This window comes from Manacus candei, unplaced genomic scaffold, assembly GCF_025592945.1.
Source record: "Manacus candei isolate 608988 ecotype Guabito, Panama unplaced genomic scaffold, ASM2559294v1 h1tg000042l, whole genome shotgun sequence".
NCBI lineage: Eukaryota > Metazoa > Chordata > Aves > Passeriformes > Pipridae > Manacus > Manacus candei.
In genome coordinates, this window is record NW_026138090.1 from 721,554 (window position 1) to 745,226 (window position 23,673).

General features: G+C 48.0%; 5 protein-coding genes across 10 annotated transcripts in view; all 5 read left to right on the forward strand.

The window, feature by feature from the left end:
* Positions 1–23,673, forward strand: part of LOC127474472 (endonuclease domain-containing 1 protein-like) — a 48,120-nt gene that overhangs the window by 9,559 nt on the left and 14,888 nt on the right. Inside the window, exon 4 of the mRNA XM_051795261.1 lies at positions 6,056–6,138. The gene's annotated coding sequence lies outside the window, so the exon portion shown is untranslated. The remainder of the gene's footprint in view (positions 1–6,055; positions 6,139–23,673) is intronic.
* The window catches only part of LOC127474466 (endonuclease domain-containing 1 protein-like), a 47,542-nt gene that overhangs the window by 9,557 nt on the left and 14,312 nt on the right, over positions 1–23,673 (forward strand). Inside the window, exon 1 of one of the 4 annotated variants that reach the window (XM_051795246.1) lies at positions 1,254–1,367. The exons of 1 other annotated variant lie outside the window; for it this stretch is intronic. The gene's annotated coding sequence lies outside the window, so the exon portion shown is untranslated. Of the gene's footprint in view, positions 1–1,253; positions 1,368–1,793; positions 1,897–12,508; positions 12,612–23,673 lie in introns of those variants that run through there. 2 more of the 4 variants (XM_051795248.1, XM_051795250.1) reach the window with 2 other exon arrangements.
* Positions 1,254–5,708, forward strand: LOC127474469 (endonuclease domain-containing 1 protein-like). The gene is made up of 3 exons (XM_051795257.1): positions 1,254–1,367; positions 2,578–2,900; positions 5,148–5,708. The coding sequence occupies exons 2-3, from the start codon at positions 2,613–2,615 to the stop codon at positions 5,691–5,693; spliced, it is 834 nt and encodes a 277-aa protein (XP_051651217.1). The 5' UTR covers positions 1,254–1,367; positions 2,578–2,612; the 3' UTR covers positions 5,694–5,708.
* On the forward strand, positions 1,254–16,493 carry LOC127474470 (endonuclease domain-containing 1 protein-like). Its single transcript, XM_051795258.1, has 3 exons — positions 1,254–1,367; positions 13,293–13,615; positions 15,861–16,493. Exons 2-3 carry the CDS (start codon positions 13,328–13,330, stop codon positions 16,404–16,406), a joined length of 834 nt encoding a protein of 277 aa, XP_051651218.1. The 5' UTR covers positions 1,254–1,367; positions 13,293–13,327; the 3' UTR covers positions 16,407–16,493.
* LOC127474467 (endonuclease domain-containing 1 protein-like) overlaps positions 1,254–23,673 on the forward strand; it is a 46,830-nt gene continuing 24,410 nt past the window's right edge. The window contains exon 1 of one of the 3 annotated variants that reach the window (XM_051795253.1): positions 1,254–1,367. The gene's annotated coding sequence lies outside the window, so the exon portion shown is untranslated. Of the gene's footprint in view, positions 1,368–1,793; positions 1,897–12,508; positions 12,612–23,673 lie in introns of those variants that run through there. The other 2 variants (XM_051795255.1, XM_051795256.1) reach the window with 2 other exon arrangements.

Here is a 23,673-nt window from a genome sequence, read left to right on the forward strand (position 1 = left end):
AATGCCCCACTGCCTTCCCTGGAGTGGGGTTTTACACAGTGTGGTGCTACACTGTGGAACTGAGTCAGGGGATGCTCCGGGGGTCTTTGGTGGTTTATGGATCTTTCTAGTGACTTGAGCACAGTTTGGCCTTGCTTCTTGCAACTGCTGCTTTGTCAGGCCAGTTGGGCCTCATCAGAAAGGAGGAAATATGATAAAAATGATACAAAGGATTGCCCCAGCTCTACCGAATCTGCTTCTTATCAGCCTTGTCCCTTATCTGCCTCAAAACCACTTTAAGATGCCAGTTCCAGGTTATCAGGGACAAAATAAACCACAGGACTCAACGACTTCCTTCAAACACACTTGGGTCTATCACACTTCTTCTGGTCATTTCTGGTGGTGACAACCAATTTGTTTTCCAGTATTCCTAGATGTTTGGAAGTGGATGAAAATGAGTCCTGTTTAGTAGTGAATGAAGGATTATAGACTCATAGAAGACTCATTTTGAGTCTTGGAAGGGCCCTTCAAGATTATCTGGATCCAATCTGCTGCCATGGGCAAAGACACCTTCCACTAGACCAAGCTGCTCAGAGCCCCATCGAACCTGGCCTTGAACATTTCCAGGGATGGGGCAGCCACAGCTTCTCTGGGCAACCTGTGCCACTGTCTCACCACCTTCACAGCAAAGAGTTTCTTCCTCATATCCAAACTAAATCTACACTCCTTCAGTTTAAAGCCATTCCACCTTGTCCTATCAACTCCAGGCCCTTGTGCAAAGTCTCTCTCCTGCTCTCTTGCACACCCTTAAAGAATTGGAAGGGGCTCTAATGTGTCCCCAACACCTTCTCTTTCCCAGGCTGGTGGCAGGAATACGGGCTCTTACAAAGCCTTGGCAATCCAGAAAGGGAAAATATGCAGGCTGGTCATATTAATTATCTCCTGAGAGGCTGCAGAAGAGCTGACTGTGAACATCTGGGGGTGCTCCGAGACAGGTTGGTCAAAGGGCACCAGAGATGTTCTGCCAGGAACAGAAACCTGTGTGGGTGCTGCAGCAGCAGTGGCTGTGGCCCCTGGGGAATGAGGAAATGGACAGGGATGTTATCAGACCCAGTTAACTGCTCCTGACCTGTGGCTTCAATCAGCTACCTTTGGAGAAACCCAGAAGAAATTGCAAATAGCAACTGTCACCCAATTTCTGTGCAAGGAGGAACAAATCTCCCCTGAGTAACAACAGAAAACTTCTCCTTTTTTTTATAATTCTGTGTTTATCAGATTTACAACTGGTTATATATTGCAGTGGGACTCCTGAGGGATCAGCCAACTGTTTCTCCAGGGAGAAGAGGCAAGGAGCGGCTCAGCTGCCTGTTCTGAGACTCTGCTTCAAGGTAAGCTCTTGTTCCTTTCTCAACATTGACTCCAATAATTTCAAGTATTTCCTTAGCTTTGGAATAAATAGATCAGACAAAGCATAGGCTGGAGTTGCTGAGCTCCACCATCTGCCTTCCATGGAGAAATGAGAGGTTATGCATGCACTGAATTGTGCAGCTCTTTAACTTTTTGTATTAAGGAGGGCAAGGACAGAAGGATGGATTTGGGAGAGAAAATCAAACCAAGTCACCTGGAAAATTCACACCATAGTGTTAAATAAGAATGGAGGGAGGGGGGTGAGGTGTGGTGCCGAGCTTATGGAGTACCAAAATTCCACCCATGACCTTGCAAAAAACCTCTGGACAAACATAGGAGCGGGCTACACTCCTGGGCAAACGTAGTCTGAAACCCTGTGTGGGAGATGTTACAACTCTTCCTTCCAGGAGATCATATATAAACAGCCAGTCTCAGACTGCAGCAGAGACATTTCAAAGTCCTCTGCCACTCTGGGGCTGGGAGCAGAGTCCTGAGCCCATATTTCCCATGGTAAGTTGGTTTCTCTCAATCTGATATTAAGTGAGGTATATTTTAAGCTCATGGAGGGGTTGGTGCGAAAGGACCTTTCAGGAACTTCTCTGCTTGATTTGGGGCAGAGATGGTGCTGCTCTGCAGAGCACTGTAAAAAGCCACTGCTTGTGGCTCAAATTTTGAGTTTCCTCATCACTGGTCCCCATGTTCCTGATCCAGGGCTGGTAAAGAGAAAAAGGACCAGATATCTTGGGTGAGACAAGGGTGTGTGTAGCTCTATATCCTGAACTGATTGGATATGAAGAGATAAAGCTCAGGGCAAAGGGTCAGAAGAGAGCAAATGTGCACGGTACCTTGTCAAGTCTTCTGGAGTCCTCAGCCCAGACCCTTTTGCAGTGTCAGGTGGGCTGTGGCAGCTTTCTGTCCCATGAATCCTTCCAGCTGCCTCTCCTGCCTGCCTTCTTTCAAATGGCAGACAAAAGATGAATTCTTCCTCTGCTGCCTCCTGTACCTTAACCCTCTTTTAGATTTCACCCTTTTTACCCTGACGGTTTTGCATATCCAGGAGGTCAGACAGTACCCTCTTCTTGGTCTCTCATAGTCCTCTTATCAGCCAGCTGTGTCCCACGTGCACAAAAATGACTGCAGGCCATGGTCAGCTCTCTCCAAGCTGAGTGTCCCTCTGCATTTGCCTTCCAGGGGAGCAAGAGCCCTTCACCTGAAATCCTCCCACGATGCTCTGGCTGCTGCTGCTGCAGGTCTGGGCGAGCTGCCTCTGGCTAGGACACGGCGAGGTGGTGGAGTCCTTTGTAAATACATGTAATGAGTTTTTCTACCAGAAAATGCCTGCAACAAATGGTCTGCTGCCAGAGAACCCAACCTGGATCTGCCAGACCTTCAAAGACCAGCCTTTCTATGCCACCTTGTATGACAAAGACAGGCGTATTCCTGTGTACTCTGCTTACATCTACCAGTTTGACACTAGCAAGAGAGTTACACCATTATGGATGGTTGAGCCCCAGGTGAGTGTCCTCTCTTACAGCATGTCACCCTCCAGTAACTGAAAGATGAACTGCAGCATTTAACCAAACATCTCTATTTCCTCCCACCCCCATACACACACATGCAAATGGACCCACTGGATGGGATTCATCTCATCTCACTTCAAACACCTGCACCACATGATTCCTCTGATGCATTTCAAACAGCAGCAGGAGCAGGAGGAGTCCTTTCTCAAAGGTGTCCAGTTTTCTGCATTGACCTGAGAGCAACATAAGTCAAATCCCATTCCATTCCAAAGTCAAACCGATGCCCCTCTCTGTACCCTGCTGTGGTGGGAGACCAAGTGATGGGGAAAAGGCATCCAATAGCAGCTAAATTTGGGGGATCAAGAGTCCTGCTGGATTCTGATCTCCACTTTGCCCTGAGCTGTTTTGCATCCCTGACAGAGCTTAATTTCTCACAGTTAAGACTCCATTTGTCTTTGTAAGTGACCTGAGAGAAGTGAGGAGAAACTCAGAATTGGGTGAGATGGCCCAGGGAAAAAGCCTTGGCACAGGCACTGAGTGATGAGAGGGTTTGGTGAACCCTGGGGAATGTATTGAGTGCTATTTCAGGCAGTGAAAAGTGAGGAGCATCAGTGTCAGTCCAGTCAGAAGGGGGTGATCTCCAGCCATGGCCAGTTGCCCCTGAGCACTATTGCCTCAGGCTTGGTTCAGAAGGATCCACCAGACACTGAGATCTCCCCAAACAACAGAGCTCTCTCAAATGTCCTTCAGACTTCCAGTGAAAAAGCCCAAGGGAATTATGGAACAGAAAGAGACGAAGTGCAGGTCATTGCAAAGGACAGAGTAGCAGGAGGGAATTTAGGTGTTCATGAGTGACAGAAGAAAGCCATCTGCCCTGTTCCAGAGGGAGAAGAAATATGTTGTTCCAAACATGAAAAGAAAGGTGTTGGAGTTACCAAAAAAAAAAAAAATCCATTTGCACTTTGTACCTATTGGAACTCAAACAACTAATATGATATTGCACCACCACAGTCTCCACATTTAGTGGGGATAAAGCTTCTCTCTTTTCATAGAATCATAGACTCATAGAGGGGTTTGTGTTGGAAAGAACATCAAAGATCATCTCAATTCAACCCCCCTGCCATGGGAAGGGCCACCTCCCACTAGACCTGGTTGCTCAGAGCCCCATCCAACCTGGCCTTTTTCCTCCCAGACCACGGAGCCAGGTCACCTGCAAACTCTTTGATTTTGGTAACTTTCTCCAGAGGTCCTTTTTCAGTACTTGGGTTCCTCAGGACTCTTTGGGGATTATGAGCTGTTGAAGAGGCTGATCATTTTTAACTTCTTTTTAGTGAAGCTGCAGAAGATACTTGCTGTTCCAGATCAGCTCTGAGACACATTATTAGGACTGCAGTAGCAGAGCCCATTTGCATTGAGGTCAAAAAAACCTTCATCGTTGCAGTGACCTGTAGCCCCCCCTGGGAAACCTCACCTCTAGGACTGGTTTTTCAACACGTCTCCCTGTGTCTGGGGTTACAGGAAGCAAACCCTGGTGTTCCAGGAGTGTGGTACACCTGTAGCAGCAACACATGGAATCAGAGAATGACAGACTGGGGGTGGGAGGATCTGGGGAGAGCCCTGGGCAGATGTGGGGTGTGGAGCCAGGATGAAATGGAATCAATATGTCAGGGAAGGTTTCTTACCAAACCTAGGAGTGGAAAATTCTAATTGTCTCATGTATCCAGCCACATTCTCAGTAGAGGCTGCAGGCTGGATCACAAAGGTCACAAGTTATGGCTTTATTAATATAATAAGTAAATAAACCATACGGACCCAGTTAGTTGGTTGGGGGTTCAAAGACAAATCCTCTTTATTAAAATGAGACACCACCTTATAGCTGGGTTAACATGTCACACCATGTGACCTTAACAACCAATCACCATGGGTATGTCACTGCCCATGAGTGGGAGTACTTTGGGACTTCATTTCCCTGGATGCCCCCCTGGCATCCTTCCTTAAACCTGACCCCTACAACAAGTCAAAAGGAGAGCTGTCACATTCTGAGCTTCTTTTGTCTTAAAAGCTCTTGTGTTCAGCCAGGAGGGGCAGCTACAGGATTTCTCTAGATTTATACATTTCCATACAATGAGATGACAAGAAATTAGATCTTGACACTCACAGACTTCTGCTCCAGGGAGACTTGCTCCATTACTCCCATCCTCAATACTAACATGTTTTCTTTCCTCTTCCTTACCTGTCAAGCTGATACGGGACAATTTGCCCAAAGACATGGAAACAGAGGCAACCCTCAGAGAAACTTACGAAGTCAGCCAAGATGATATCAGCGAGAGCCAGGCTGTCTACCAAGACTACCTTAAACTTAAGGATTTGGACCGTGGCCATTTGAACCCCGCTGCCCATCACGACACCCAGGACGGCAGGGACGCGACCTTCACCCTCACCAACATAGTGCCCCAGAACACTGCACTCAACAACGGCAAATGGAATGTCTATGAGCAGAAAACGATGCCCAAGAAAAGCAAGGACTGTCAAACCACCTATGCCATTGTGGGTGCTGTGCCTGGGAACTCCTCCATTGCTGGTGGGAGGGTTAATGTACCCAGCCACATCTGGGCCAGTGCCTGCTGCAAGACCAACAACAACACCGTGATTGCTTGGGGGGCCATTGCGGAGAATGATAAGGACAAGATCCGGGTCCTCAAGCTGGGGGCGCTGGAGGAAAAGTTGGCTGAGCTGTATAACAGGGGACCAGTTTCTCTGTTCCATGTGGACTGTCCCCGTACATAAGCCTCACATCCTGGATGCAAAAGGCTTGAGGGCTTTTCCCAAATATCACAGAATCACAGAATGCTTTGAGTTGGAATGGAACCTCAAGGATCATCCAGTTCCAAACCCCCCTGCAAAATAGCAGGGACACCTTCTACTAGACCAGGTTGCTCAGAGCCATGTCCAACCTGGCCTTGAACACTTCCATGGATGGGGTAGACACAGCTTTGCTGAGCAACCTGTATCAGTGTTTCACCACCTCACAGGGAAGAATTTCTTTCTGATTCAAAGCCTGACCCTGCCTTCTGCCAGTTTAAATCCCCCTTCTCCCATCACTCCATGTCCTTGTACAAAGCCCCTCTCCAATTCTGGAGACTCTTCAGGTACTGGAATGGGATCTAAATTCTCCTAAGAGCCTTCTCCAACTGAACACCCACAGCTCTCTCAGCCTGTCTCCAGAGCAGAGGTGATCCAGCTCTCAGAGTACCTTTGTGACCTCCTGTGGAGGTCCAACAGGTTTGTGTCCTTCTCATGTTGTGGCCCCAGGGCTGGAGGCAGTACTGAAGGTGGGGTCTTTCAGGAGCAGAGTAGAGGGGAAAAAGTGTCCTGTGCAGTGTCCATCCTGCTCCCTTCTCTGGTGGGTTTCCAGCTCTGTCCCTCAGGGCAACTCCTCCTCCTGCTCTGATAAAAGGAGAAAGAGGTGGGCAGAGCCTCCAGCTGGTTTACTTTGCTGCCCATGCTGGCAGAGAGCTCTTAGGGATGAGTCCTTGCCCTGGCAGTCTGGAGGGAACAGGTGGAGAAGAGCCCATGGACAAGGAAATCAGAGCTTCTCAGTGAGACCAGAAGGGCTTTGCCTTGTTTCCCTTTTGCTCCATGCCCAGAGACAGGTCTCAGTTCCTTCCTCTCCTCATTAGCTGTCCCTCAGAGTGTGCTGCTGACTTGTCCCTCACCTCCTTAGGAAGGCTGTGGGACGAGGGTGGCTCAGGTTGCCCACAGGTGTTGTGGAGTCTCCATTGCTGGAGATGCTCAAGCCCCAAGTGGACATGATCCTGGACAACCTGCTCTAGCTGAGCCTGCTTGACCAGGGCTCTGGACTAGGAGATCTTGAGAGGTCCCTCCAAACCTCAACAATGCAGTGATTCTGTGATGCTGGGATTTTGTTTGCTTGCTTTTGCAACCTACACCTTGTAGAAGTAGGAACTGAAGTGTGAGATAGGCAGGCTCAGGCATCAGATCTACAGGAAGCTTTGACCGGTCAGAGATAAATTTCTGTCTGTGATACACTGCTTGGATAACTTCATTCTCTGCTGTGCTTCTGAACCTTTTCTGCAGATTTATGGCTAAAGGATTTTGTGAAATGTATACTTTCTGTTCAGTATAATCAATGTATTCAATGTATCAATCAAAAGATCAGTGTGTGCCAGATCATGTAGTTCCTGAGTAGTTCACAACAAAAATAATTTGTTCCAGTGCTGGATTGCAGGGTCATCTTATATATAAACCACAAGTTGCTTCTTGCTGAAATTTCCACCACTGGTGATGTCACAATCCCCAGAGCATCCTTGCAGGAGGAGGGGTGTCCAAATACAATCTAAAGATGCCATCACATTTACTAAAGTGTCCCCATCAGACTGCAGTTACTTCTGCTAGGAATGTGCATGAACCAAGTGGATCAGGCTGCAAACAGCTCCTACAAGCTGTGTCACTTCCAGAGGTACCAGCTTGAGCCTGAACTTCTCAGTTCAGCAGCTGTTGTTCACCATCCTACAGTGTCTCATCTCTCACCCCGGACCAACCACCTTGGGGGCTGTAAAATATCAGAAGATAAGGGCCTAATGTGTATGTCTCAAACCCCAATAGCTGCACGGAGTCTGCCAAGGATTGCTCATAATGACACAGCACTGGAAAGAACAAGATGTGGCTGGAGAAGGGGCCATGGGGACATAGGGCAGCACAAATATCCTTGTTGGAGTTCCTGGAGATAAGCACAACACAGTACAGCCCATGTGTAGGAATGAGGCCCAGAAGTGAGCATGGATGGCAGGGGGAGAACAGGAACACCCAAGACCCCCAAAGCCCTCCGATCCCTTTCCAGAAAGGTCGGACAGAACAGACTGCACACAAAAACTGATCTGCTGAAGTGGATTGACCCTGGCTGGATGCCTGGTACCCTCTAAAGCTGCTTTCTCACTCCCATCTCCATTGGGAATGAGGAGGGAAATATAACAAAGGGTTATGAGCTGAGGTAAGTATCAGGACAGATCACTCACCGATCAGCGTCACGGGCAAAGCAGACTCCATGACTGGTGCAACCGGATGAGTCCATGCTCATTGTCCATGGTATTTCCTGGTTACAGTGGCAGTTTCATTCAGCAACCAGTATTATATATGCAATCCACGCTTACAGATGGTTCTCACCCAAAATCAAATCCCCCTGAGGTACGCATCGTGTTTCCCCCACTTTCCCCAAATGCACTCAGGTCCTTGAGCAAAATCAATCCCACGAGTGGGTTTGCCTCTGCCCGAGGCAGGACTAATCCAAACTGTCCTTCCTAATGCATTTCTCATAAGCACCACAGGGACTTTGTCTCCAGTACATAAGGGTTCTGATTGGGCAGGGTCAGCTCGACTGGTAGAGCCTCAGGTGTTGCAGTGTTGTTCCATAGTCCGACTCCTTGGTCATGTGCATGTCCATGACATACTTTCACAGTCAACATCTCTTCCTGGGCAGTGATGTCTTCCCACAGTTCACCAGCCCAGATGGGTTTCCACCTCTGCACTGCCAATCGGCCTTTGCCATCAGTTCAACCACCCTGAGAGACCATTTGCTACCATCCCTCCACGAGTCAGTGCAGGGATTGAGTGTTGGCCATTTCTCTCATTCAGTGATATCTAAAGGCAGCTGGAGGGCTTCCAGTTCTGCAACCTGCCTTGGTGGTGTCCGTGGGTCTGTTTTCCTTCCCCTCCCCCTGAAGGTGCTGTACCCCAAGGGGCAGTGTCCAGTAGGCAGTAGCCAGGGCCCAGCACTTTGCATAATTTTGCATCTCTCTGGAATGGCCACAGTAGTTTTCTTTCAAATATTCTGCTCCTTTATGAGGGCCCTGCACCTGGGCAGGGGTGAACTTCAAAACCACAGGAGCAGAATACTCCTTCAAAAGCTGGTCCATTTTGTCCCATATTCCCTGCCACTCAGGGTTATTCATCCCTAGGGCAGGTCTCTGGACAACTTGCCAAGAAATCTTTGTCCTGTCTCTAAACATGATGTCAACTGTACAGAGGAGACATAGTAGAATTAGCAATAAGAATATGCTGTCCTTAACATCCAGAGGGAATTCATTGTTCTCAAAAACTGTTGTAGCAGACCTGAAGGAAGAGAAGGGGGTAAAAGGCTGGGAAAAATTGTCCTCTCCTGTTCTCCCCACAGACTGGGGGAGATGGTTAATAAATCCCTAGAGGCAGCAGTCAAGGTCAGGGCAGGAGAACAACACTGAATACACATCCCCAATGACCCCTATTACCTTTGATGTTATAATGCCATGGACTGTCATCACAGGTGACCTGACTAAAGCAATCCTGACTCCAATGCCTGCTGTGGAAAAAAACACTGTGAGGAACACACAGTTGCAGGGAAAGGTTGGATCCCAAGGAGAAGAGTCAGCCCAGAGGATGCATAAACTTTGGACTTGCTCAGTTGCATCCATGGGCTGGCCCTTGGTCTAGCAGGAGGTCTGACTCTGAGCGAGTCACCTGCACAAGGAGCTTTTGACTGCACTGCTCAGGAACCAGAATTTGAATCTAGCCCATGACTAGTTTAGCCTGAGCTCATCTTCATGCCAGGTGATCTTTGGTACCAGCAGCTATCTGGGGATTGAGTAACACTTGGAGCACAGCTCTAACCCCAGCCAACCCTGCCAAGCAGTAGGAGAAATAATCTCTGATCCTCACCGCCTATTGTCTTTTACAAGCACATCAAACACCTGGATGTGAGATCACTAAGACAGAATTGCATGCAGTGGACACTTCCCGTCTGTTCTTGCTACATTGATTATTTATCTGTTGTTCTCTCAGGAAAATATCCTCCCACACAGGGAAGGTGCTGTGACTGCAGCAGGTTAGGACATTCCCCTGAAATTCCTGCTGGGATTGACAGGTCAAGATCATGACAATGAATGGGGAGAGGATGTTTGCGTCAGAGGCCTGCCCATGAGGAAGGGAATTGGCAAAGGATGGCTTCTGTATTTTGATGGTATTCTTTGTCTAAGTAATGGAATACAGACATCTCGAGTGTAGGGATGTCAACACAGAGTGGGACTCACCTCGTGTAATCTGAGAGGTGTCAAGCAGAGCTTGTCCCTCTGGGAATCCTTCTGGTCATCAGAGAGAAGTGAGCACTTCTGTAGTGTAATTACCTTCATCTGCCTGGTGGCAGCTGTGCCCTGGACGTGTGTATTCCTCTTGTCTTGACTGCACAGGGAGTGCTGAGAACCAACTCTTAACAGGGCAAATCCTGCTTAGCCAAAACCAGAGCTGCTGGGACTTCAAGTCCCTTAGATAGGGGGAGATAGGAGGGACTTCCTACAACTGTTATTAAAATGCATAAAAAAGCAGTGAAATGGAAAACCAGGAGCTCCTAGACTCCTGGGGTGTGATGAAACGTTCATGGCTTGTTTTTACCAGCAACCTCTGGCCAGGGTGACCTTGGTTTTTCTAACAGATCATTGGGGTCGAGATGATGCTGAATGACCAGTGTCTGTACGAGGCAGGTTTATTTTAAAACAACCTGGTTGCAGTGGAAAGGATGTTTGCAGACATTTTGGTTGTTTTCTATAAAAGTATAGAAATGTCAAGAAGAAAAAATCTAAGGAGAAGACAGAAGGAAAGAGAAGGAAAGGACAAGAGCAGATAGTGGAGAGGAAGGAGATCACCACCCATGGATCTGGCAACGAGACCTGCAATTTCAGTGTCTGTAGCCTTGATTCTTTGGGGGTGGGGGCCAGAGACACAGAGAGTTGGATGGGTTCTATTCATTCCAGCTCTCATGAGAATGCCCCACTGCCTTCCCTGGAGTGGGGTTTTACACAGTGTGGTGCTACACTGTGGAACTGAGTCAGGGGATGCTCCGGGGGTCTTTGGTGGTTTATGGATCTTTCTAGTGACTTGAGCACAGTTTGGCCTTGCTTCTTGCAACTGCTGCTTTGTCAGGCCAGTTGGGCCTCATCAGAAAGGAGGAAATATGATAAAAATGATACAAAGGATTGCCCCAGCTCTACCGAATCTGCTTCTTATCAGCCTTGTCCCTTATCTGCCTCAAAACCACTTTAAGATGCCAGTTCCAGGTTATCAGGGACAAAATAAACCACAGGACTCAACGACTTCCTTCAAACACACTTGGGTCTATCACACTTCTTCTGGTCATTTCTGGTGGTGACAACCAATTTGTTTTCCAGTATTCCTAGATGTTTGGAAGTGGATGAAAATGAGTCCTGTTTAGTAGTGAATGAAGGATTATAGACTCATAGAAGACTCATTTTGAGTCTTGGAAGGGCCCTTCAAGATTATCTGGATCCAATCTGCTGCCATGGGCAAAGACACCTTCCACTAGACCAAGCTGCTCAGAGCCCCATCGAACCTGGCCTTGAACATTTCCAGGGATGGGGCAGCCACAGCTCCTCTGGGCAATCTGTGCCACTGTCTCACCACCTTCACAGCCAAGAGTTTCTTCCTCATATCCAAACTAAATCTACACTCCTTCAGTTTAAAGCCATTCCACCTTGTCCTATCAACTCCCAGCCCTTGTGCAAAGTCTCTCTCCTGCTCTCTTGCACACCCTTAAAGAATTGGAAGGGGCTCTAATGTGTCCCCAACACCTTCTCTTTCCCAGGCTGGTGGCAGGAATACGGGCTCTTACAAAGCCTTGGCAATCCAGAAAGGGAAAATATGCAGGCTGGTCATATTAATTATCTCCTGAGAGGCTGCAGAAGAGCTGACTGTGAACATCTGGGGGTGCCCCGAGACAGGTTGGTCAAAGGGCACCAGAGATGTTCTGCCAGGAACAGAAACCTGTGTGGGTGCTGCAGCAGCAGTGGCTGTGGCCCCTGGGGAATGAGGAAATGGACAGGGATGTTATCAGACCCAGTTAACTGCTCCTGACCTGTGGCTTCAATCAGCTACCTTTGGAGAAACCCAGAAGAAATTGCAAATAGCAACTGTCACCCAATTTCTGTGCAAGGAGGAACAAATCTCCCCTGAGTAACAACAGAAAACTTCTCCTTTTTTTTATAATTCTGTGTTTATCAGATTTACAACTGGTTATATATTGCAGTGGGACTCCTGAGGGATCAGCCAACTGTTTCTCCAGGGAGAAGAGGCAAGGAGCGGCTCAGCTGCCTGTTCTGAGACTCTGCTTCAAGGCAAGCTCTTGCTCCTTTCTCAACATTGACTCCAATAATTTCAAGTATTTCCTTAGCTTTGGAATAAATAGATCAGACAAAGCATAGGCTGGAGTTGCTGAGCTCCACCATCTGCCTTCCATGGAGAAATGAGAGGTTATGCATGCACTGAATTGTGCAGCTCTTTAACTTTTTGTATTAAGGAGGGCAAGGACAGAAGGATGGATTTGGGAGAGAAAATCAAACCAAGTCACCTGGAAAATTCACACCATAGTGTTAAATAAGAATGGAGGGAGGGGGGTGAGGTGTGGTGCCGAGCTTATGGAGTACCAAAATTCCACCCATGACCTTGCAAAAAACCTCGGGACAAACATAGGAGCGGGCTACACTCCTGGGCAAACGTAGTCTGAAACCCTGTGTGGGAGATGTTACAACTCTTCCTTCCAGGAGATCATATATAAACAGCCAGTCTCAGACTGCAGCAGAGACATTTCAAAGTCCTCTGCCACTCTGGGGCTGGGAGCAGAGTCCTGAGCCCATATTTCCCATGGTAAGTTGGTTTCTCTCAATCTGATATTAAGTGAGGTATATTTTAAGCTCATGGAGGGGTTGGTGTGAAAGGACCTTTCAGGAACTTCTCTGCTTGATTTGGGGCAGAGATGGTCCTGCTCTGCAGAGCACTGTAAAAAGCCACTGCTTGTGGCTCAAATTTTGAGTTTCCTCATCACTGGTCCCCATGTTCCTGATCCAGGGCTGGTAAAGAGAAAAAGGACCAGATATCTTGGGTGAGACAAGGGTGTGTGTAGCTCTATATCCTGAACTGATTGGATATGAAGAGATAAAGCTCAGGGCAAAGGGTCAGAAGAGAGCAAATGTGCAAGGTGCCTTGTCAAGTCTTCTGGAGTCCTCAGCCCAGACCCTTTTGCAGTGTCAGGTGGGCTGTGGCAGCTTTCTGTCCCATGAATCCTTCCAGCTGCCTCTCCTGTCTGCCTTCTTTCAAATGGCAGACAAAAGATGAATTCTTCCTCTGCTGCCTCCTGTACCTTAACCCTCTTTTAGATTTCACCCTTTTTACCCTGACGGTTTTGCATATCCAGGAGGTCAGACAGTACCCTCTTCTTGGTCTCTCATAGTCCTCGAGTCAGCCAGCTGTGTCCCACCTGCACAAAAATGACTGCAGGCCATGGTCAGCTCTCTCCAAGCTGAGTGTCCCTCTGCATTTGCCTTCCAGGGGAGCAAGAGCCCTTCACCTGAAATCCTCCCACGATGCTCTGGCTGCTGCTGCTGCAGGTCTGGGCGAGCTGCCTCTGGCTAGGACACGGCGAGGTGGTGGAGTCCTTTGTAAATACATGTAATGAGTTTTTCTACCAGAAAATGCCTGCAACAAATGGTCTGCTGCCAGAGAACCCAACCTGGATCTGCCAGACCTTCAAAGACCAGCCTTTCTATGCCACCTTGTATGACAAAGACAGGCGTATTCCTGTGTACTCTGCTTACATCTACCAGTTTGACACTAGCAAGAGAGTTACACCATTATGGATGGTTGAGCCCCAGGTGAGTGTCCTCTCTTACAGCATGTCACCCTCCAGTAACTGAAAGATGAACTGCAGCATTTAACCAAACATCTCTATTTCCTCCCACCCCCATACACACACATGCAAATGGACCCACTGGATGGGATTCATCTCATCTCACTTCAAACACCTGCACCACATGATTCCTCTGATGCATTTCAAACAGCAGCAGGAGCAGGAGTCCTTTCTCAAAGGTGTCCAGTTTTCTGCATTGACCTGAGAGCAACATAAGTCAAATCCCATTCCATTCCAAAGTCAAACCGATGCCCCTCTCTGTACCCTGCTGTGGTGGGAGACCAAGTGATGGGGAAAAGGCATCCAATAGCAGCTAAATTTGGGGGATCAAGAGTCCTGCTGGATTCTGATCTCCACTTTGCCCTGAGCTGTTTTGCATCCCTGACAGAGCTTAATTTCTCACAGTTAAGACTCCATTTGTCTTTGTAAGTGACCTGAGAGAAGTGAGGAGAAACTCAGAATTGGGTGAGATGGCCCAGGGAAAAAGCCTTGGCACAGGCACTGAGTGATGAGAGGGTTTGGTGAACCCTGGGGAATGTATTGAGTGCTATTTCAGGCAGTGAAAAGTGAGGAGCATCAGTGTCAGTCCAGTCAGAAGGGGGTGATCTCCAGCCATGGCCAGTTGCCCCTGAGCACTATTGCCTCAGGCTTGGTTCAGAAGGATCCACCAGACACTGAGATCTCCCCAAACAACAGAGCTCTCCCAAATGTCCTTCAGACTTCCAGTGAAAAAGCCCAAGGGAATTATGGAACAGAAAGAGACGAAGTGCAGGTCATTGCAAAGGACAGAGTAGCAGGAGGGAATTTAGGTGTTCATGAGTGACAGAAGAAAGCCATCTGCCCTGTTCCAGAGGGAGAAGAAATATGTTGTTCCAAACATGAAAAGAAAGGTGTTGGAGTTACCAAAAAAAAAAAAAAATCCATTTGCACTTTGTACCTATTGGAACTCAAACAACTAATATGATATTGCACCACCACAGTCTCCACATTTAGTGGGGATAAAGCTTCTCTCTTTTCATAGAATCATAGACTCATAGAGGGGTTTGTGTTGGAAAGAACATCAAAGATCATCTCAATTCAACCCCCCTGCCATGGGAAGGGCCACCTCCCACTAGACCTGGTTGCTCAGAGCCCCATCCAACCTGGCCTTTTTCCTCCCAGACCACGGAGCCAGGTCACCTGCAAACTCTTTGATTTTGGTAACTTTCTCCAGAGGTCCTTTTTCAGTACTTGGGTTCCTCAGGACTCTTTGGGGATTATGAGCTGTTGAAGAGGCTGATCATTTTTAACTTCTTTTTAGTGAAGCTGCAGAAGATACTTGCTGTTCCAGATCAGCTCTGAGACACATTATTAGGACTGCAGTAGCAGAGCCCATTTGCATTGAGGTCAAAAAAACCTTCATCGTTGCAGTGACCTGTAGCCCCCCCTGGGAAACCTCACCTCTAGGACTGGTTTTTCAACACGTCTCCCTGTGTCTGGGGTTACAGGAGGCAAACCCTGGTGTTCCAGGAGTGTGGTACACCTGTAGCAGCCACAGATGGAATCAGAGAATGACAGACTGGGGGTGGGAGGATCTGGGGAGAGCCCTGGGCAGATGTGGGGTGTGGAGCCAGGATGAAATGGAATCAATATGTCAGGGAAGGTTTCTTACCAAACCTAGGAGTGGAAAATTCTAATTGTCTCATGTATCCAGCCACATTCTCAGTACAGGCTGCAGGCTGGATCACAAAGGTCACAAGTTATGGCTTTATTAATATAATAAATAAATAAACCATACGGACCCAGTTAGTTGGTTGGGGGTTCAAAGACAAATCCTCTTTATTAAAATGAGACACCACCTTATTGCTGGGTTAACATGTCACACCATGTGACCTTAACAACCAATCACCATGGGTATGTCACTGCCCATGAGTGGGAGTACTTTGGGACTTCATTTCCCAGGATGCCCCTCTGGCATCCTTCCTTAAACCTGACCCCTACAACAAGTCAAAAGGAGAGCTGTCACATTCTGAGCTTCTTTTGTCTTAAAAGCTCTTGTGTTCAGCCAGGAGGGGCAGCTATAGGATTTCTCTAGATTTATACATTTCCATACAATGAGATGACAAGAAATTAGATCTTGACACTCACAGACTTCTGCTCCAGGGAGACTTGCTCCATTACTCCCATCCTCAATACTAACATGTTTTCTTTCCTCTTCCTTACCTGTCAAGCTGATACGGGACAATTTGCCCAAAGACATGGAAACAGAGGCAACCCTCAGAGAAACTTACGAAGTCAGCCAAGATGATATCAGCGAGAGCCAGGCTGTCTACCAAGACTACCTTAAACTTAAGGATTTGGACCGTGGCCATTTGAACCCTGCTGCCCATCACAACACCCAGGACGGCAGGGACGCGACCTTCACCCTCACCAACATAGTGCCCCAGAACACTGCACTCAACAACGGCAAATGGAATGTCTATGAGCAGAAAACGATGCCCAAGAAAAGCAAGGACTGTCAAACCACCTATGCCATTGTGGGTGCTGTGCCTGGGAACTCCTACATCGCTGATGGGAGGGTTAATGTACCCAGCCACATCTGGGCCAGTGCCTGCTGCAAGACCAACAACAACACCGTGATTGCTTGGGCGGCCATTGCGGAGAACGATAAGGACAAGATCCGGGTCCTCAAGCTGGGGGCGCTGGAGGAAAAGTTGGCTGAGCTGTATAACAGGGGACCGGTTTCTCTGTTCCATGTGGACTGTCCCCGTACATAAGCCTCACATCCTGGATGCAAAAGGCTTGAGGGCTTTTCCCAAATATCACAGAATCACAGAATGCTTTGAGTTGGAATGGAACCTCAAGGATCATCCAGTTCCAAACCCCCCTGCAAAATAGCAGGGACACCTTCTACTAGACCAGGTTGCTCAGAGCCATGTCCAACCTGGCCTTGAACACTTCCAGGGATGGGGTAGACACAGCTTTGCTGAGCAACCTGTATCAGTGTTTCACCACCTCACAGGGAAGAATTTCTTTCTGATTCAAAGCCTGACCCTGCCTTCTGCCAGTTTAAATCCCCCTTCTCCCATCACTCCATGTCCTTGTACAAAGCCCCTCTCCAATTCTGGAGACTCTTCAGGTACTGGAATGGGATCTAAATTCTCCTAAGAGCCTTCTCCAACTGAACACCCACAGCTCTCTCAGCCTGTCTCCAGAGCAGAGGTGATCCAGCTCTCAGAGTACCTTCGTGACCTCCTGTGGAGGTCCAACAGGTTTGTGTCCTTCTCATGTTGTGGCCCCAGGGCTGGAGGCAGTACTGAAGGTGGGGTCTTTCAGGAGCAGAGTAGAGGGGAAAAAGTGTCCTGTGCAGTGTCCATCCTGCTCCCTTCTCTGGTGGGTTTCCAGCTCTGTCCATCAGGGCAACTCCTCCTCCTGCTCTGATAAAAGGAGAAAGAGGTGGGCAGAGCCTCCAGCTGGTTTACTTTGCTGCCCATGCTGGCAGAGAGCTCTTAGGGATGAGTCCTTGCCCTGGCAGTCTGGAGGGAAGAGCTGGAGAAGAGCCCATGGACAAGGAAATCAGAGCTTCTCAGTGAGACCAGAAGGGCTTTGCCTTGTTTCCCTTTTGCTCCATGCCCAGAGACAGGTCTTAGTTCCTTCCTCTCCTCATTAGCTGTCCCTCAGAGTGTGCTGCTGACTTGTCCCTCCCCTCCTTAGGGAGGCTGTGGGACGAGGGTGGCTCAGGTTGCCCACAGGTGTTGTGGAGTCTCCATTGCTGGAGATGCTCAAGCCCCAAGTGGACATGATCCTGGACAACCTGCTCTAGCTGAGCCTGCTTGACCAGGGCTCTGGACTAGTAGATCTTCAGAGGTCCCTCCAAACCTCAGCAATGCAGTGATTCTGTGATGCTGGGAACCAGATTTTGTTTGCTTGCTTTTGAAACCTACACCTTGTAGAAGTAGGAACTGAAGTGTGAGATAGGCAGGCTCAGGCATCAGATCTACAGGAAGCTTTGACCGGTCAGAGATAAATTTCTGTCTGTGATACACTGCTTGGATAACTTCATTCTCTGCTGTGCTTCTGAACCTTTTCTGCAGATTTATGGCTAAAGGATTTTGTGAAATGTATACTTTCTGTTCAGTATAATCAATGTATTCAATGTATCAATCAAAAGATCAGTGTGTGCCAGTTCATGTAGTTCCTGAGTAGTTCACAACAAAAATAATTTGTTCCAGTGCTGGATTGCATGGTCATCTTATATATAAACCACAAGTTGCTTCTTGCTGAAATTTCCACCACTGGTGATGTCACAATCCCCAGAGCATCCTTGCAGGAGGAGGGGTGTCCAAATACAATCTAAAGATGCCATCACATTTACTAAAGTGTCCCCATCAGACTGCAGTTTCTTCTGCTAGGAATGTGCATGAACCAAGTGGATCAGGCTGCAAACAGCTCCTACAAGCTGTGTCACTTCCAGAGGTACCAGCTTGAGCCTGAACTTCTCAGTTCAGCAGCTGTTGTTCACCATCCTACAGTGTCTCATCTCTCACCCCAGACCAACCACCTTGGGGGCTGTAAAATATCAGAAGATAAGGGCCTAATGTGTATGTCTCAAACCCCAATAGCTGAATGGAGTCTGCCAAGGATTGCTCATAATGACACAGCACGGGAAAGAACAAGATGTGGCTGGAGAAGGGGCCATGGGGACATAGGGCAGCACAAATATCCTTGTTGGAGTTCCTGGAGATTAGCACAACACAGTACAGCCCATGTGTAGGAATGAGGCCCAGAAGTGAGCATGGATGGCAGGGGGAGAACAGGAACACCCAAGACCCCCAAAGCCCTCCGATCCCTTTCCAGAAAGGTCGGACAGAACAGACTGCACACAAAAACTGATCTGCTGAAGTGGATTGACCCTGGCTGGATGCCTGGTACCCTCTAAAGCTGCTTTCTCACTCCCATCTCCATTGGGAATGAGGAGGGAAATATAACAAAGGGTTATGAGCTGAGATAATATCAGGACAGATCACTCACCGATCAGCGTCACGGGCAAAGCAGACTCCATGACTGGTGCAACCGGATGAGGCCATGCTCATTGTCCATGGTATTTCCTGGTTACAGTGGCAGTTTCATTCAGCAACCAGTATTAGATATGCAATCCACACTTACAGATGGTTCTCACCCAAAATCAAATCCCCCTGAGGTACGCATCGTGTTTCCCCCACTTTCCCCACGTGCACTCAGGTCCTTGAGCAAAATCAATCCCACGAGTGGGTTTGCCTCTGCCCGAGGCAGGACTAATCCAAACTGTCCTTCCTAATGCATTTCTCATAAGCACCACAGGGACTTTGTCTCCAGTACATAAGGGTTCTGATTGGGCAGGGTCAGCTCGACTGGTAGAGCCTCAGGTGTTGCAGTGTTGTTCCATAGTCCGACTCCTCGGTCATGTGCATGTCCATGACATACTTTCACAGTCAACATCTCTTCCTGGGCAGTGATGTCTTCCCACAGTTCACCAGCCCAGATGGGTTTCCCTCTGTGCTGCCGACCAGCCTTTGCCATCAGTTCAACCACCCTGAGAGACCATTTGCTACCATCCCTCCACGAGTCAGTGCAGGGATTGAGTGTTGGCCATTTCTCTCATTCAGCAATATCTAAAGGCAGCTGGAGGGCTTCCAGCTCTGCAACCTGCCTTGGTGGTGTCCGTGGGTCTGTTTTCCTTCCCCTCCCCCTGAAGGTGCTGTACCCCAAGGGGCAGTGTCCAGTAGGCAGTAGTCAGGGCCCAGCACTTTGCATAATTTTGCATCTCTCTGGAACTGCCACAGCAGTTTTCTTTCAAATATTCTACAACTTGATCAGGGTCCTGCACCTGTTCAAGGGTGAACTTCAAAACCACAGGAGCAGAATACTCCTTCAAAAGCTGGCCCATTTTGTCCCACATTCCCTGCCACTCAGGGTTATTCATTCCTAGGGCAGGTCTCTGGACAACTTGCCAAGAAATCTTTGTCCTGTCTCTAAACATGATGTCAACTGTACAGAGGAGACAGTAGAATTAGCAATAAGAATATGCCGTCCTTAACATCCAGAGGGAATTCATTGTTCTCAAAAACTGTTGTAGCAGACCTGAAGGAAGAGAAGGGGGTGAAAGGCTGGGAAAAATTGTCCTCTCCTGTTCTCCCCACAGACTGGGGGAGATGGTTAATAAATCCCTAGAGGCAGCAGTCAAGGCCAGGGCAGGAGAACAACACTGAATACACATCCCCAATGACCCCTATTACCTCTGATGTTATAATGCCATGGACTGTCATCACAGGTGACCTGACTAAAGCAATCCTGACTCCAATGCCTGCTGTGGAAAAAAACACTGTGAGGAACACACAGTTGCAGGGAAAGGTTGGATCCCAAGGAGAAGAGTCAGCCCAGAGGATGCATAAACTTTGGACTTGCTCAGTTGCATCCATGGGCTGGCCCTTGGTCTAGCAGGAGGTCTGACTCTGAGCGAGTCACCTGCACAAGGAGCTTTTGACTGCACTGCTCAAGAACCAGAATTTGAATCTAGCCCATGACTAGTTTAGCCTGAGCTCATCTTCATGCTTTGGTACCAGCAGCTATCTGGGGATTGAGTAATACTTGGAGCACAGCTCTAACCCCAGCCAACCCTGCCAAGCAGTAAGAGAAATACTCTCTGATCCTCACCGCCTATTGTCTTTTACAAGCACATCAAACACCTGGATGTGAGATCATTAAGACAGAATTGCATGCAGTGCACACTTCCCGTCTGTTCTTGCTACATTGATTATTTATCTGTTGTTCTCTCAGGAAAATATCCTCCCACACAGGGAAGGTGCTGTGACTGCAGCAGGTTAGGAAATTCCCCTGAAATTCCTGCTGAATTGACAGGTCAAGCTCATGACAATGAATGGGGAGAGGATGTTTGCATCAGAGGCCTGCCCATGAGGAAGGGAATTGGCAAAGAATGGCTTTTGTATTTTGATGGTATTCTTTGTCTAAGTAATGGAATACAGACAGCTTTGGGTGTAGGGATGTCAACACAGAGTGGGACTCACCTCGTGTAATCTGAGAGGTGTCAAGCAGAGCTTGTCCCTCTGGGAATCCTTCTGGTCATCAGAGAGAAGTGAGCACTTCTGTAGTGTAATTGCCTTCATCTGCCTGGTGGCAGCTGTGCCCTGGATGTGTGTATTCCTCTTGTCTTGACTGCACAGGGAGTGCTGAGAACCAGCTCTTAACAGGGCAAATCCTGCTTAGTCAAAACCAGAGCTGCTGGGACTTCAAGTCCCTTAGATAGGGGGAGATAGGAGAGACTTCTTACAATTTTTTCTGTGTTAGTCCTTCTCTAAGAGCCAGTTTCTTGCACATGCAGTTTAATTAGGGCATGTTCCTGATCAGGCCAGGCTTTGAGTCCTGGCTGCTTTCTTCACCCACACATTGTGATGCAGCAGTGGGCCTCAGTGTCTGGGAGTCATCTGCCTATTCCACTGGTGCTCAGCTTTATTCCAGATATGGATTTTAAGTAACAGGTTTTGTTGTGTTTAGGTGTATCCACTGTCTCTAACATTTACATCCTTGAAATGCCCCTGGAAAACATTACCATGCCTTGGGCACTCAAAATGCAAAGGGTTTCCCACTGACTTCCCACTGTGTGTACTCAGCTGAAGTGGTTGGCTCATGTCCTCATCCACTGTAAGACAAACCATCATCCAGCAGTTGGGGAGCACAGACTGTTTGCTCCTGCTCTGTCAGGCACAGATCCTGACTTAAACTTACTAAGTTTTCCAATGAACTCTTAAGATCATCTCAGTGGCATTTTAGCACTTCACACCCAGTGGTGTTATCACCATTCCAAAAGCCTTTATGTCAAGTCTGTTCAGGAATCACTGAGGGTGAGCATTGCCCAAGATTCAGGAATGGAGGATCTGTTTACTCAGTCTTCTGGATTTTTCAGGAGTGGCAAGAAAGTCCCAAACCCACAAAATGACAGAACACCTTGTCACAAAGATGGTGAAGGGTATAGAGGGGAAGCTGTATGAGGTCTCTTGGCTTGTTCAGCCTGGGGAAGAGGAGGCTGAGAGAAAACCTCAACCTCACTGTGGTCTGCAGCTTCCTCGTGAGGGGCAGTGGAGGGGCAGGCACTGATCTCTTCTGTCTCATGACCAGTGACAGGACCCGAGGGAATGACCTGAAACTGGGAAGTTTATGTTGGCTATTAGGAAAAGATTCCTCACCCAGAGAGTGGATGAGCACTGGAACAGTCTCCCCCAGGAAGTGGTGACAGCAGCAAGCCTGTCAGAGTTCAGGGAGCATTTAGACAACACTCTCAGGCATGTGGTGGGATTGTTGGATTTTCCCATGTAGGGACAAGAGTGTGACTGGAGGATCCTTGTGGGTCGCTCCCAGCTCAGGCTGTTCTGTGATTTTAGGATTACACTTAATGGGAACAAGGGCTCTCCTGTCAATTTCAGCATTTCCAAGTGCTTTCTCTTAAATCACAGTTTGAGTCTCTTAATAGGAGTTGATGTCTGTGTATCAGCAGGATCTGCCACCTCCTACCATGCAGCATTGTCACCTCTCTCCTGGCTGGAGGCAGTGAGCACTGAATGAATAGAGTTGACACATTCAGAGGTGAAGGGTAGATCAGTGTTGCCCATGGCAGACAGCTGACCCTTCCTGCCATGTCACATCCACAGACCCCCAGGGGATGCCAAGTCCAGCAGAGATGACCCAAGGCACAGCCCCTGATCACAAGGGCTGCTCTTCCTCATGAGCAATGAGGCCCTTCCTCTGGAGTCTGGTCTGACATATTTCCGCTCGCAATCAATAATCTCATTTCCATATGGAGTGAGACAACAGATAAACAGGAAATCATATTAATGTGACTGCTAATTACCCTCCGCATAATTAATGTCCAGTAGCAAACAAAGCCTGTATATATTGAAGCGTGGCTCTTCCAGCGGTGTGGCTTTCCAAAGAAGCGGGTTGGTGTATCCAACGGGATCCATCTCTCCTTGTGGAAGAGACGAGCTGCTGGGATCTCATCTAGGAGTCTGAACCAGGACTCTGGGAGTGTGTCTTCTTCTTGCCTGTCTGAGGTACGTGGTGTATTTTTTGTGGCTTTGGGCTGTAGAAAGACTTAGATGTACAACTCCCGGGATCAGAAAATGTTGTAGAAATTCACTGCATGGTGGAAAGAAAAGGAAATTTCACAAATCCAGGCTGCAGAGTTGTATCAGTATCTTGGGCCTTCCATTTCCCTTGGGAATAACGGCGGGGTTTGAGACACTTTCCAGTCAAACCTGCTAGCCTTTGAATTCCCTTGCTGCCAACAAGACCAGCAATCGACTGGAGCAGTGCATCATCTTGCTGCTGCTGCTTTTCTCCAGGTAAAGTTTTCCCTTTGGTGCAGATGAGTGACCTGCTGCCTGTAAAGGTGAGCAGAGCCCGGAGGAGGAGGAGGAAGGGGTTGTTCTCCAAGCTTGCAGGGAAAGTGCATTTGCTCCCCAAAAGAAAGATTTGAAAGTTTCAGTGTGCTTATTCCCAGTCCACTTACTGAGGATCTGACACAAGAAGGAATCTCTCAGCATTGAGGAGTAACTTTGAGAGGTGTCTCTTCTCAAGGGGAGATGTGTCGTGAGCGACAGTGGGACTTCAGAGAAAGTTTATTAGAGAAGTCCTCTCACTGTGCTATGAGGTGCAGAGAAGACCCCCTTAATTTCTAAACTCCTTCTGTGAGTGGAGTCTGGATGAGGCTGGATCCAATGTTAGTCCCAGACTTTGTCAATGGTTTTCAGTACGACTTTGTCCCACAGGGTTCAAGATGCCAAACCACGTATATTTACATAAAATGAATTCTTTAGTATGACAAATGGTCAGACAAAGGATCTTAATCAGAACTATTTACTACACAATATAAAAGCTAAAACTACGAGAAGTGGATAGGATAGGATAGGATAGTGCATTGTATCAAAGCAATTATTATTAAAGTTAGCAAGAAGAAACAATCATTAATTAGGGATCGGTGTAACTCACCAT

What these genes read in the sequence shown, in the direction of transcription:
- LOC127474469 (XM_051795257.1), top strand. Translation starts at nt 2,613, where the DNA reads ATGCTCTGGCTGCTGCTGCTGCAGGTCTGGGCGAGCTGCCTCTGGCTA. An exon ending in TATGGATGGTTGAGCCCCAG is followed by an intron (nt 2,901 to 5,147) that starts GTGAGTGTCCTC and finishes TTACCTGTCAAG; the next exon opens with CTGATACGGGACAATTTGCC.
- LOC127474470 (XM_051795258.1), top strand. Translation starts at nt 13,328, where the DNA reads ATGCTCTGGCTGCTGCTGCTGCAGGTCTGGGCGAGCTGCCTCTGGCTA. An exon ending in TATGGATGGTTGAGCCCCAG is followed by an intron (nt 13,616 to 15,860) that starts GTGAGTGTCCTC and finishes TTACCTGTCAAG; the next exon opens with CTGATACGGGACAATTTGCC.